The sequence below is a fragment of the Eutrigla gurnardus genome (assembly GCF_963514095.1).
Source record: "Eutrigla gurnardus genome assembly, chromosome: 8".
NCBI lineage: Eukaryota > Metazoa > Chordata > Actinopteri > Perciformes > Triglidae > Eutrigla > Eutrigla gurnardus.
In genome coordinates, this window is record NC_139922.1 from 6,904,457 (window position 1) to 6,919,530 (window position 15,074).

The 15,074-nt window shown below is 41.6% G+C and overlaps 1 protein-coding gene across 2 annotated transcripts in view; it reads left to right on the plus strand.

Annotated features, from left to right (window-relative positions):
- The window catches only part of LOC311017715 (nucleolar protein 4-like), a 133,108-nt gene that overhangs the window by 75,998 nt on the left and 42,036 nt on the right, over window positions 1–15,074 (plus strand). For both annotated transcript variants that reach the window (XM_084016252.1, XM_084016251.1), the window contains exon 5: window positions 222–375. In XM_084016252.1, coding sequence (XP_083872378.1) covers window positions 222–375 — 154 coding nt within the window. The remainder of the gene's footprint in view (window positions 1–221; window positions 376–15,074) is intronic.

A 15,074-nucleotide genomic window follows, 5' to 3' on the forward strand; every position in this document is an offset into this window, starting at 1 on the left:
TGTTGACATAGCTTGGCAGGCCGAACACTTTTACGCTCATATGGTTACAGCTTCAAACGCCTTCCCGACCAATAGTGTCATCACGTTGCCATTTTGATTTCTTGTGCAGTCCTAGTCTAATACCACACTCTGACTATGACAGTGTCCTTTTATTATAATATGACACTAAATAAAATTGAATTGAATTGAACCTAATGTTCCTGTTTGTCTCTTCTGGTCAGGATGACAGTTCACTGAGCAGTGAGGAGGAGGCAGAGATGAGCGAGCCCACATGGCTAGCAGCTGATCTGGGAGCAGCGTCTGACTTGAGCCCGCCGAGCCGAGGAGAGAGGATGCGCCACAGTCCACAGAACACACACAGCAAGGAGGATGACGGTAAGGACCAGGAGGAAATGAACTCCACGATGGTCTCCTCTTATTTGTATGTTGCTGTTTCTTTCTGGAGGCGAGAAGATGTTTGTTTTTTGGAGGGGTGAGTCTTTACTCCAGATTCATTGTGTAGTTTCAAACTTGCGAGAAGTAACCAGGATGTAGCTAAGTTAATGGAATATATCATTAAAGTGTGATTTCATCTTTTTAGTGGTGCGGTTCACATCCTACACCATTATCAGTGTGGGACATTATGTTCAGGTTGAAAGTAGCCAACGATCTTCTTGGTGATGGTCTTCAGGTCTATCTCTGCACTGGAGATGGCGTTGCTAGATGTGTGGAACTGAAAACACAAGCAGCCCGTTCAGACCAATCACAGCTGCCGTTGTCTCCACATGGTGTCTGTGTAGTCATAGCTCCAAAATCTACGTACATTTTGAGGAATTTAAATTTTCACAGACATTGGCAGCTCTGATTTGTTTATGGCCATTATACCTGAATGTCACAATTAAGTGATACACAATAATTCTACATAGGTGTAATTTAAATATTTAATGCTGCATGTTGCACTTTTAAAAGAAATGTAATCACCATCCATGCAAAGTTTGACAAAAAACAAACAGTGATGTTTGTTAGTGCTTGCATTAGAGCTGTTATGTCTTGCAGACTGTTCTCAGTCAACGTTCGCACTTTTACCACTAAGAAGGAATCCACTATCATATAAAACCCACGTTATTATGACTCACAGGGCTGCCTGTAAGGAAAGTGTGTATGTGTGTGTGTGTGTGTGGATACAGTAGGTGGCAGGCAGACTGTATAAGGCCTTGTCATTAAAAGGTCATTCTGTTCTTACACCCCGTATGGAAGCCAGAGGAGGGTTGTAGGCGTCCAAATGCCACAACACTTGGAGGAATTGAGTGGCAGAGTTGAAGTGCCTTTCCTGATCAATTACACTCAAATCAGAGGGAGTAGGCAGGCAGCCAAGCCTCGTCTTATTTCTCTAATGTACAGGAGTGTTAGTAATGGAGGAAACACTTGGGTTGATCCTCCGGGCCTGATAGATGGAGCTATTAGGAAATGGGGAAGTGTTCAGGGTTTTACAGGGTCTTGAAATGTGTTTGGGGATTTGTGAAAAATAAAACAAGGGTTCGCTTTTTTTTTCTTTTAATAATGTCCTGAAAAGTATTTCATTTACAAAACGTAATCATGATATCAACTTAGGCATGTCTTTTGCTTCCTAACAATTAGAATTGTGTGTTTTTATGCCAACACCATATATGGCTATAACAAAGTAGAGCAATAACATTTACGATTTTGGGATATATTACACTGACTATCTGGTGTTAATCTAGAGTTTGGAGCCATGTATACTAATTGATAAAACAAAACAAAGCAAAAACCATCTGTCTCGACCAATAGGGTGGCGATAAAAGTGAATCTAAATCCTATATTTGCGTCCTTTTTTTTCATTCGATACGAACCATGAGTTCTATATTTAATGTTTAAATGAGCGTGAGAACCACTCATGTTCCCAGTTAGTTCCATTTCACTAGTGCTCTCCAATTACCACAGCCCTGTTTTCTCCACCAGCTCTGAAAGTGTCTCATAGCTGCGCTGGTTAGGACTTCAGCTGGTGCTACGACACTTTATAAAACCAGTTTGAAGCCCACTGAACTCTCAGCGCTGTGGGGAACTCACCGCAGCTCTTCCCTGTGACAACGAGGAGTTGTTTCCATTTCCAAGACACAGCTGAGAGGTTATAGTTGATATGACTCCCAGAGTTAATATCAGGTGGGTGTTTTCCCAACCAGCAAGCTGTCAGGGCATTTAACTGGAGTAGGCAGCTAATTTCAGCAGAGCAGATGGTCCGTTCACACACACACGCCCATGTCCAGCTCAGTAGCAGCTACTTTAGTAAATCACTTTTAAGAGCTCCTGACCGCCACCTTGCTTTTCTTCTTCTCCGCTCCACTCAACTTAAGAGTGACGGCTGAAGTGAAAAGCCATTCCCGCATGACTGGCAGTTGGCAAACTTGTGGCTTGTGGCCAATTGATGTGTCCAGGAAGAATTGCTGTTGAAAGTTGCATAAAAGAGCCAGTGGCCTCAGTCTGATGAGCAGAAGATTTTCCAGGAAATTGTTTATGCAAGTAAGGGAAGAATCAGCTACATTTTGAATTACAAAAAATGTAACTATGATGTGATTTTGTTTTTTTGATTGATCAGTTGTTTGACACCCTGGTTGTTAAAACCGGTCAAACAATACATCGTCTAAGCATCTCTGTGAAGAAGATTGGTGCCATCTTCATCCCCGAAAGCCTTTTTATGTGGTTTTCATCCGACAGCTGCAAAATGAAGTGCTAGTGGGAAACCAGTGCACTGCAGCAAGGCTAACCTTGACTCGAGCTGTCACTTTGAATTCATTCAACAAATGCTATAGGATCCAACCTTGTGCAGCGCTCATACTGGCCAGCACGTGTGTCGGCTCCCCAGATCTGCTTGCACTGCAATAGACTCATTTCATGTCACTAATAACTAGCTTTCTGAGAGGGCTGCTGTGTGTGTGTGTGTGTGTGTGTGTGTGTGTGTGTGTGTGTGTGTGTGTGTGTGTGTGTGTGTGTGTGTGTGTGTGTGTGTGTGTGTGTGTGTGTGTGTGTGTGTGTGTGCGCGCACACTCTCCACGCCTCTCCACATCACTCTGGCTCGGCGCTGTGTAGAAGTGGCCTCTCCACTGCCCTCCAAGGCTCCAGAGAGACATCCACACTAGATTCCCTCCGTGCTTCTGACCTACCCGCCTGAGAGGCTTCTGTCTGCTGTACAGCAGAGCAAAGTGCCGGGCCTCCTATCTTGGAGCCTCTTGTTCTGAAGAAAAAGGGGAGTGATGGAGAGGGCTTGTCAGAAGACAGAGCTGACATTACAGGTTCTCTCCACATGGGATGAAGTGAAGAGAGGGAGGGGGTGGAGAAAGGACGAGAGGGAGGATGAGGATGACGTCATCTAGGAAGGAGTAAGAGGAGAGGAGTGGATGGAAACGAGGAGAACAAAATGGCGGGTGATAGATAGGCCAATATATTGATCTGCTGACATACTGAGCTTGACATTGTCTGCGACGACTGATATTACAGATGTTCCAGTAAAAATCCAGGGGTGACGTTGGGAGGTAGATGGAGAGACAAAGAGGCAGTGGACTCCTGAAGTCTCATGCCTCTGGTCTCTTATATTCCCCTCCTTCCATCCATCCTTTAACTAGCTTTCAACACGTCTCTCTGTATTCTGAATGTGTGCATGGATTAGATACAGGGCCCTAAAAATCCCTTTGTTCAAGCATATTCAGAAATCAACTTTTCTTAAGCTTTAGGTAAATTTGAAATCCTGTCATCCATGTCTCCGCTTAATTTCCCCCTCAAAGATGCACATCATTATCTTGGTCCTATTTAAGATTCTTCACATGGCAGATTGTGTAAATTTACAGTACAATAAGCCGGATCATCTCTATTACAAAAATAGTGAATCAAATATGTGGGATCTGCTGGTATTATCTGGAATACTGAGACATGCACACAGCTAATCCCAAATAAAACCTTAACCGGGATCATAGATGTCCACGCTGTATGAATGCTCGGCACAAGAAAAGAACACTGTAATTGTAATGTGGTGTTTTATCTCATCCCTGATCCTATATCCTTTTGAGAATACAATGATCGGGAATCGATCCCACACAGACAGATGAGATGTTTCTCAAGGCTCAATTCAGGGCCCTTTTCTCTACGCATATTCTAACCACCATTATTTTATAAATTCAATATTAATTTCCATTATAGTGCAGATGATACACGGCAAGTATGTCTGCAAAGATGGACAGATCAAGCAGTAAATTGCACATCTTGAGCAAAACGATGGTATACTACTTCTACTCAGATCTGGGGAAATACCGGAATGCAAACTTTCCTAAAAAGTATAATTTTACTTTCTATGTAACTCTACATTTGACAACAAGGTGCAGGCGGTCAGGAAGAACCTATGCAGTTCTCAGCTGCTCCAACAGTTGTGGCAAACTACGCCGGTACGTGGTAGCGATGTGTCAATCACAATGTAGACGCGTCCTAAAGCATGCCCTGCTTTATCGTCCGTTTCACTTTGGACCATTATTTATGAAATGAACATCACGTTGTATTGAAGAATACTTGAAACTAGTGAATGATTGTCTTGTTGTTCCTGTGACGATATATATGATGATGTGATATTGGCTTAGTGCATATAATCCTGAACTCACCGATTAGCCAGTCCAGCTTTTAGACTATATCAAAGGTATTTCACATACTTTGTTTCTACGCGTCTACATTTAAACCCTGCATTTGCCTATTATAAGCTGTGAGACAAAGTGTCAGAATAGCAGGCAGACATCACTCTGACAGGTAAACAGTCGGGCAAATAAGAGTACAGATGGACAAGTAGGCAGAGGTTGGGCTGAGATGCCGTCAGGTGAACAGCAGCCACAAAGGCAACAAAATCATCCAGGCTGAAGTCAATGAAGACAGAGAGAGAGAGCACAGTTTACCTCCCTACATGCATCACTCCCCCCTCAGGGATGGAGCCACTGCCACACACACACACACACACATCTTATATACACACATACACAGCATGTATATACAGCTTGTATACGCAGCATGTATTCACAGTAAACACACATGTACGTCTGTGCTGTAGGCCAGTGGCCCACATGGTCTAATGTGCTGAAGAGGCGCAGCAGAGAAAAGTAGGGCAATGGGAAACAAATGACAGGATGACTTTGATCCCCCTCCTTCTCCCTTCCTCATCCTCCCCCAACCCCCTTCACCTCTGCTACCAAAAGCCGAGATGGGGGGGTCTGAACTGTAGGATGGATGGGGGAAATGGAGGTCAGGCTGAATTAGAAAGAGAGGAGGGAGCGTTGGATTAAATCATCCTCTGTTTGTGTCACTACTAAACTGGATGGAGTCCAGACTGAGACCAGGATCATTTCAGTCTGATGCAAAATTCTCAACCTTAAAACCAGGATGGATGGTTATGACATGTTTGTAGGCAGTTTAGTATCCGTATGAGATATGTTCATAATGGGACACTTCACAACACGCGATTAACGACCACTGTCGAAGTTGGGTGCCAATGCATGAAGCAGTTTGGCCTTAAAATGGAGGTGGAGATCTGTTTGCTTTTTACCACCTGACCCTAAATCAATTTCATAGTTAGGTTGCCATAATCTTTCTCCAGCCTTAAACCTACCGTCTGTGGAGATTTTAGGAAAATAGAATTAACATTTAAAAAATGACAATTAATGTATACCTGTGCAGAATAGTAATGTTGAGGATGGCATTTGTTATTTGACTTAAACTTCAAGGCCAATTGTCTTGTTTGCACTTTAGTTATTTTCGTAAAAGTCACAGTTTGTTAGTCTTCTGGTCCAACCTTTTTGGACTGCCATTACAAAATGTTTTAAGATTCTACAGAGTGATGTTCCTTTCAGTTTCATCTGAATAGCTTTTATGAAGAAGTCAAGAAGTCAAATACCTCCATGTTTCAACATAAAAAACATCACAAAAGTGAAAACAAACTATTTGTGTATATTTGATTTCGTCTTATTCTCGAATGACTCCACTGACTCCACTTTTATCACTGTTTACACAGCGTCATAACTAAAATAACAACATGTATACATTAATCATATTCCCGGTTTATAGAAAACAGACATTTCATGGATATGCTGCAGCTTCCATACAGAGCTACCTTCGAGTGTGAAATCAAATCATTGTAGGATCCTTTTGACAACGTAAAAGCAAAAAGTCTGTACTCATTTAATAGAACCAAATTTAAAAATGTTCTCTTGCCCACAGTTTTTGGAGATCACAGAAGAAGCTCCATATTAAAGGCAAATTGGTAATTCATTATGCGTGATTTCAAAGATATGATGCTGATGCATCATAGAAGCATGGGGATGTCTAGCAGCTTAAATATCTTTAGCTTTGACTGGCAATCAGGCAGCAACCTCCAGTTCTAACAAGTTACGGCAATGTGGAAGAACCGTAAAAATGCATTCTTTCTCATAGCCAGCAGGGGGTGACTCCTCTGGTCACGAAAAGAAGTCCAATTGTCTGGACATCTATAAGAAAATGATCATACTTCCCACTTGATTCATTACCTCAGGAAAGACTGTAAACATGAGTTTATCATCTCAATGGGAGGAGCCGTATTATTCATCTACCTCCAGCTCGCTCTACAGAACAGACCATACTTGCTGCCCACGTCTCCCCACCCATTCTCTCAGCTATATTCTTTCTTCCACCCACAAATCTGTGCAGAAACAACTTGTATCACAAGCATCTTGCAGACATCTATTTTTGCAGGGCGGAACTGCTGTCTCTCCAGTGGTCTTTCCATATTTTGACGTACTTTTGCAGACCAGACAGTCTGGGATTCCTCCTCATAAAATGTCTTCTAATGTGGGACCCCCTGTTGCCTTATCAACTTCAAGATACCCCATTATAAGACTGTTGTTTTCAGTCACCAGAACAACAACCTGATGACTGTGAAAGTTGTAGTGAGTACATTTAGCAGATGATCTTGTCCAAAGCGACTTACACCAAGTACATTTGTCAAAAGAAAGAAACCACAAGATATCATTGCCGATAAAGTAAGAGTGAAAAAATAGAAGTAGGTGCCATAACACATACAAGCTGGTTCATATGGCTGGATGAATTAACTTAACACCACGAACAGCAGGCACATTAATGATACTGTCAGTGAAAGCTGTGATGTGGCTTGTAAGACTTGTAAAATAGTCTGGCCTGGACTAAGTGTCTGTACTAAGTGTTGAGTTTGGCACTAGTGACGCTAAAATCGATGACTTGGCTCACTACTGAATCTGTTATGTTGACATAATGGGGTCTGAGACATTGGACAGAAAGGGACACACAAGACTCTTTGGATAAAGCATCTGCATGCCAGTGAGTTTTAAATCACAATGGTGTGTATCATGAATGTCTCTCATATAAATGCCTGAATCTTTGTTTCTCTAGCAGGCATACATACACACACACACACACACACACACACACACACACACACACACACACACACACACACACACACGCACACGTGTGGTTGTAGGTCATAGTGGTCTGTGCCAGTGGTCTACTTAATGGAAATACCATTAAAAATGCACACAAGCATTAACAAGTCATATTTCTCTTTCATTTGGAGATTTTTTACAAATGAATGTATAATGAGAACTGGATACATGACCTCGTATGAAAGTTGCTCTGTGTCGCATGAAGCAACATAAATTCAACTCACCTGAGTATAAAAAACAGATCAAATGACCAGGGTCGGCCCATAGAGCAAAGTGCACTCCTTTAAACCCGCCTCCCAGCTGTTGGTCCAGCCCCTTCACATGAACAGGAAGGGAACTATCTCTGGATTGCTATAATGTGTCAGTACTGGCAAGTTAATTTCATCAACAACAACAAAAAACAGACGTCTCTTTTCTAGTGTAAGTCTATGAGAAAAAGTGTTTATGGCCTCAATGACAGCGGTGACCGACCCAGAAGTTGTAATTACACAATTTGGCCAAATTGTAAAATGTGCTTCCCTTGGCTTGTTTGCACCAAATGCTTCTGGACGTGGGTTTATTTGTTTGTCACATGTTAGGTTTGTGAGTTACTTCTGTGGTTCATATGCACATTTATTGTTTTTTGTGCATTTCTGCTTGTGTAGCATCCTGTTTTTAAGCAAGGCTGAATCTTATCCAGCTTCATAAAAATGCCAATTGTATGCGTATATATGCTTAAGTCTCTCATTATATATGCAACTGTGTGTGTGTGTGTGTGTGTGTGTGTGTGTGTGTGTGTGTGTGTGTGTGTGTGTGTGTGTGTGTGTGTGTGTGTGTGTGTATTTTGATATGCTCTCCGCTTTGCGGGGTACAGTAGCTGCTTAATTATTAACACCCACCCCACTCCATCCCCTCACACACACACATACACCCCTCTGAGGCTCAATCTCCAATAAGAAGCTATGCAATTAATATTACAAACCCAATATATTGCTCACACACACACACACACACACACACACACACACACACACACACACACACACACACACACACACACACACACACACACACATGCTGAGGGAGTGAAGCTGGTAGCAAGCCTAACAATTAGTTTTGCTTACAGGAATGAGCCCCAGCTGTGATCGAGCCCAACCTGTTGACATATTTATGCCGTGTGTGTGTGTGTGTGTGTGTGTGTGTGTGTGTGTGTGTGTGTGTGTGTGTGTGTGTGTGTGTGTGTGTGTGTGTGTGTGTGTGTGTGTGTGTGTGTGTGTGTGATCCACTGGTAAGTGCAATTAGCTGGTCGACTTGGAGCAGAGTACAGTAACCTCCCGCTTGGCTGTAATGAGGTCTGGAGCTGTGAGAGACTGAAACCTCTACAGCCTCTAAACTCGATAAACTCTCGAATCACAGCTGCCTTTTCCTGCATATGAGATGCTCCCTGGTGTAGTGCAAGTACACAGAAAACAAGTACACCAGCCTAAAGCACGCAGTTGGCTACAATGTAACTGTATCCATTGTTTTGTATTTGCTGGAAATGACCGTATGCCGATTTGCAGCAACAGTTTGTCGGCCGCTTTCTCTCACTTTGACTTCCTCTGGCTGAACTCTGGCTGAAACAAGTATCAATGCATTCTGGGAAAATTAGAGATCAAAGTTTACGCAGCAAGTTGATGGAAATGAGGTTAACTTAACTGTTATACGTGAAGCTGGTGGACTTGCAGAATTGTTGATAGTCGACAGAGAAATGTTCTAGAAAGTAGGAGTGTGTATGGTTTGGATGGCTGCCTGAAGTTTGAGTCATTGGGTTAAAAAGGAAAAATCTGACTGTAAAACAACAGATGATGGCATGTTAGCGTGCATCAGAGGCCTTTTTCTGTGTTGGTTGACACGTTTATAGAAACTCAAATGTATCTACACCAAGACTCAAATAAAAACACTGAAGAATCTGTTTGTGTAGATTAAACTTCAATTCCAAAATGTTTGGATTATTTTGATCCACCAGAGTGTAATAAGCTCAACGATGTGGCCCTCTCCTCGGTCCTTGTTGTTCCCTTTAACAGTGTCAGAATGTCACACATCCAACATCCTTCACTCCCCACCCTTTTCCTGCTAACCGCCACCATCCCCCTCACCCCCAGTTCAACAAACCACGTCAGGTTCAAGGTATCCAAGTGTGTGTGTGTGCGTGTGTGTGTGTGTGTGTGTGTGTGTGTGTGTGTTGTTCAGATCTTGGGAGTGTCAGTGTGTGTTCTCTTATTGTTTTATAGTTAGAAGGTTGAGGATGGCCAAAGGTTGCTCAATAAAATATGTTCCAATCTGAAATTTGTACCTGTGGTTATCAGTTGGCCCACCCTAAGAACATAAAGCACCACACATATACGTTCACACATGCACACACATGTGCAGTGCCATTTTAAGTCACTTCAGTAACATAAAGAGACGGACACACCTGAGGGACTACGTCACTCTGCAGCAGAAGGATCTCTAAACAGAACAGACTTATAATATGAAGAACAGACAGGGATCAATGTTTCTGTTGTCATGGGGGGATAACTTAATATGACAGGATATCTGGGCCTGCCAGGACTCTTCCACATGTCAGTGTATACAATTTACTGCAGATTAAGAAGCATTTTCACTTCCAGCATTGATTAAAAAATAAACTGAATAAAGTTCTGCCACGTTCATATTGGATAGAAAATATTCTTTGTGTCCAGATCGTCCAGATCGTAGTGCAAAAAAAGTCACTTTTATGATACCAGAATTAGTCATGGAGGATTAAAAATACTTCATTAATATTATAACACAATTTTCAATTTACGTTTTGACTTGGCTGACTTGAGGGTGTTTGCTTGGTTTTCATATTACCAAATGCCACAGATCTGTTAGTCAATGTAACAATGTTAGTTTCCCAGTCATTTTTACACTTTTTAACCATTAACTCGTAAATAAGACCAATTTGACATGATTGCAGCAATCCTTTTTTATGGTAAATTGAGTGGGTTGGAGGTCATGGTGCAATAAATTAACTGCTGTTGTCAAGTACCCTCTTACCATGTAATGAATCTTATTTTAGTTTCTTACGTATTAAAATGTGCTATGTTTCAAAAATGGCTATGGCTATGTATGTAAATAATACACTCACACATGCGCAAGTGGATATTGATAAGGCACCAAATGAAACGGACCTTTTAAACCGATTAAAATGACAGACTTCTCTGGGTTTGAACATGGTTGGAAACATGTTTACACCAAGTTGTTTTCAGACCTTTGAATGCAAACTTTTAGGTGTAAAAGTAGAATTTAATGTTGTATGTAAAGACAGCAGTTCAAGCACGACTTATATGGTTTCACTGATGATCACAGCGCTGGAACGATCACACAGCTTATACAGTGAATCAATCACAGATGTGAACAGATGCAGAATTTTTGTGAAAATAGAGCTTGTTCGGTGTTTAGAGAAAGGTTTAAGAGATATTGACGATACAAAGGGAATGATGAGCCAGAAAAGACCAAGAGGACAAACGGAGACGATGAGAGGAGCTGGAGAGCAAAGAGAGGAGACAAAGTGGAGGGTCAGAGTGGAGGCTTGCCCTGGAGGTGGACGAGATGAGACAGATGTTACAGAGATGAGAGAGGTGGAGGGGATCTAGCCCTCCGATCCAAACCACCCAGATGTTTAAGCTTCGACTCACTGTGGCCCGCTGAGCGTCCACATCTTTCCCTTCCTCCCTTTTACACACACACACACACACACACACACACATTAACACAGATCTAATGATAGATTCAAGCGCTTCATCCTTTACACATGTTGATGTACAACACACACACCAACATTTATACAGCCACACACACACAGATTTATATAGGATTACCATCCGCACATGCTGCAAATTTGATACTGTAGCTTCCCCTCTGTCACACACACACACACACTCCTACACAGTTATAATCTGTTGGTTTTTGCAGCATCAGTAGATAAATCCTTTCGTTAAAAAATATTCTTTGTATACCACATATCCAGACTCGCATGTAGACTACATTACAGTGTTTTTCACTGAAAATGCTTGAATGTGATTGTCTGGATATTTTTGAAGTGGGGGTCCTTATCCATAATCAGTGTATTATTTACCGGCTCCATTGACAAAAGCAGTAATTTTACCTCACAGAACACAGAAGTTGCTGGTCTAGTGCTGCCCTAGTCAGTCATTTTGTTGTGAGTGTTGTGAGAGCTCCCTGACAGGAAGGTAAAGAGGTGAACATATTCTAAATGGTTCTGTTTTCATCATATCACAATTGTTTTAATCAAATGGGCTTTAAAGGAGCAATATACAACATTCAGAGCATTTCTATCAGAGCAAACACCTATTTTCTATATAAAGAGAGTGGAGTAATGTCTATATGAGTGCAGAATGAAGTCGCTGTCCCACTGTGTGTGTTGTTATCCAACCTTCTTCTTGCTTTGTGGATATAAGGTAGCCGGGCTGGCCAGCTTGCTTTTACATTCTCCACTGCTCTCTTAATGGTGCTTACGTCTGACAATGCTGTCCCAACCATCAGCGTTGTTGAGGAATTTTAGCACCAACCCTCCAGTTTGCCCTCAAATAAACACTGCTTGTTCGGTCAGCATGTTTGTGGTTGTTGGTAGTGTTAGCACCGTTGAGAGCCAATTAAAATGCTTCCAATATCATGTCTTGTACCTTTAAATTAATCTAATCACTTGATAAATTATCACTCATAAAAGCTAACTTCCACTCAGAAGTGTATGGCAATAATTTTTTGGCTTCAGATTTATGAATCACTTAACACAGGACACAGAGAATCTCAGCTGTCAGTAGATATTTGAGCATAAGAGCCGTATGGAATTAAAATCACCTCGTGTGTGAAGCTCTAAATACTCAGACATCAGTTTGTATGTAGGTGTGAAGCTGGTTTTGAAATTGAGATAAAGTGATAAATATGAAACGAACCATAAACAACAACTGATTCCAGATACTCAAATTAAACATAAAAAATGTGTCATAATATAATATCAGTGGGTGCACCATCGAGCTGAGTTGCTCAGTGGTTTATGCTGCCAAAGTGCCTTCTTGTTACGAGTTTCAGGGTTTGCATACACTTAATTTGAAATTATAGAAAATTATTATTTATTATATGTAACATTACTGCGGGCTGCATGGTGGTGTAGTGGGTAGCACTGTCGCCTCACAGCAAGAGGGTCCTGGGTTCGATTCCCGGGTCGGCCCGGGTTCCTTCTGTGTGGAGTTTGCATGTTCTCCCCGTGTAAGCGTGGGTTCTCTCCGGGTTCTCCGGCTTCCTCCCACAGTCCAAAGACATGCAGGATGGGGATAGGTTCATTGATGACTCTAAATTGCCCGTAGGTGTGAATGTGAGTGTGAATGTTGTCTGTCTCTACATGTCAGCCCTGTGATAGACTGGTTACCTGTCCAGGGTGTACCCTTCGCTTTGTCAAGCAAAAATAAGACTTTCTGTTCCAACTCGTCAATTGTGTCACTGCTGTTTGTCACTTTAAATTGAACATCATTTAGGTTTTAAACTGTTGGTCAGACAAAACAGGAAATTTCTACATGCACAGATTAATCCAAATAAAAAAGTTAATTTAGCTGTACAGTCTCTGGAAAATGCAGAGAAGACTAAGATCCAGTTTAAATGAATATCTCTTTTTTAAAAGCTTTTAAATGATGAGATTTCTTTCTCTGACTTCACTGTCAAGCATCTTGTTATTTTAATGTTTACATTAATAAACAGATGATTCTTTAAAGTAGCTTCCTGTTGTGGGTCGTTACCCTGGGGAATTCCACTTTCTCTTATTAGTGTATTTGTGCTTTTTCCTGCTTCCCTTCTGTCCTTCCTTCTTCACAGTGGTTTGTTTCCACATTTATTTGTCCTAATCCAGCTTCATGGTCACTCATGAATCACAGTAGGGTAATTGATTCATATTAGACTTGAGATCTTTATCTTCTAAAATTTTGAATTGATTCACAGATTCCCAAAATCAATCATCAAAAAGTTTTTACAGTGGAGTTGTTTTGAATCGAGAATCTATTTTGAATGAAATAGTGACACCAACAATCAAAATTGAGTTGTGAGATCCTGGAAGAGTCTCAACACTATGAATGAATGGAAACACACTCTCCCTTTAACAGAAACACACACATTCATCTTCCTCCCTCTCTCAGACAACGCTCTATCCTGCCTCCTTTCTCTGTTCTTCCCATTCAACCTTTATCAGATTTCTTGTTGAGATCTCTGTATCTGAGAGGAGAGAGGCGACAGAAGAGTGCAGTGTCATTTTCTGAATACAAGATAAAAAAAACACACAATTGCCTATTTGTTTGTTGAGGGCCAGGTCTATACATCTTTGGAATAAGAAGTGTCATACTTAAGTCCTGCTTCTACTCTCTATTGTCTCTCACACAGAGAGCAAAGCTGCTTTCAGTTCAGAATTGGAAGTGTTTTGTCCTGTGGAAGCTGTGTCAAATATTTAACATGGTCTGATGTTCATACTTGTGGCAATCCTACAATCTTTATATATGCGCGCGCACACACACACACACACACACACACACACACACACACACACACACACACACACACACACAGACACACAGAGAGGGCCAAGGTCAGAGGGTGCTGGTACCTCCTTCCTATCTGCCTTCAACAGACAAGGCCAAGGATTGTCGTTCATAAAGACACTGCCTGCTCTCCTCCTCCTGTGAGAGTGTTTAGGGGGTTGGTTTTACTTGCATTGTGGGGTCATAAATCTGTTTACAGTAACACTGTCGGGACTCACATTCCATCTGGGGACAAAATGCATGTTCCCATAAGGTAAAACATTACATTTGTGGTTAGGGTAAACTAAGGATTAGGCTGGTATGTAAAGTCCATGAGAACATGACTCTCTGTGTGTGTGTGGACGTGTTTTACTGGTCATGTGGGGACATACACTGATAACTCACATTGTGGGGACTCGCCTTTTCTTTTGAGCCAGGTTGGGGACTATTGAGCATCCCCATAACGTAAATCATTACATTTTATGGTGAAGACTTGGTTTAAGGTTAGGGTAAGATAAGGTTTAGGTTAAGGTTAGAGTAAGGGTCAGGAATAGGCTGATAGTGGTTCTGGTTAGGGTTAGTCACCAGGAAATGAATTTAAGTCAATGTAAAGTCCTGAAAACATGACTGTGTGTGTGTGTGTTTTTATGTCTGTGTGTGTGTGTGTGTGTGTGTGTGTGTGTGTGTGTGCGCGTGTGCGTGTGTGTGTGTGTGTGTTTTCTCTGATTGCAGCCTTCCTTTCAGAACAATATATAATAGCAATGAGAAAGATGCACTCTGTAAAGTGCAGATCTCCACCATGTGTGTCAGACCCCCCTAGACACCAATGTTGTAAGCCATCATAAACCACTGTGCAAACTCAATAACACTTTATAGTGTATAGTAAACGGTATGGTAAATGTAGTCAATTGAAGTAATACATTGAAGTAATACATTGAAGTAATAAATTCCCCAGTGTGTGCTATATTGACCCAGAAAGCTGAATTATCCTGCTTCCAGAACTGTGCCAGCAGTGCCTACATGTACCAGGATGCAT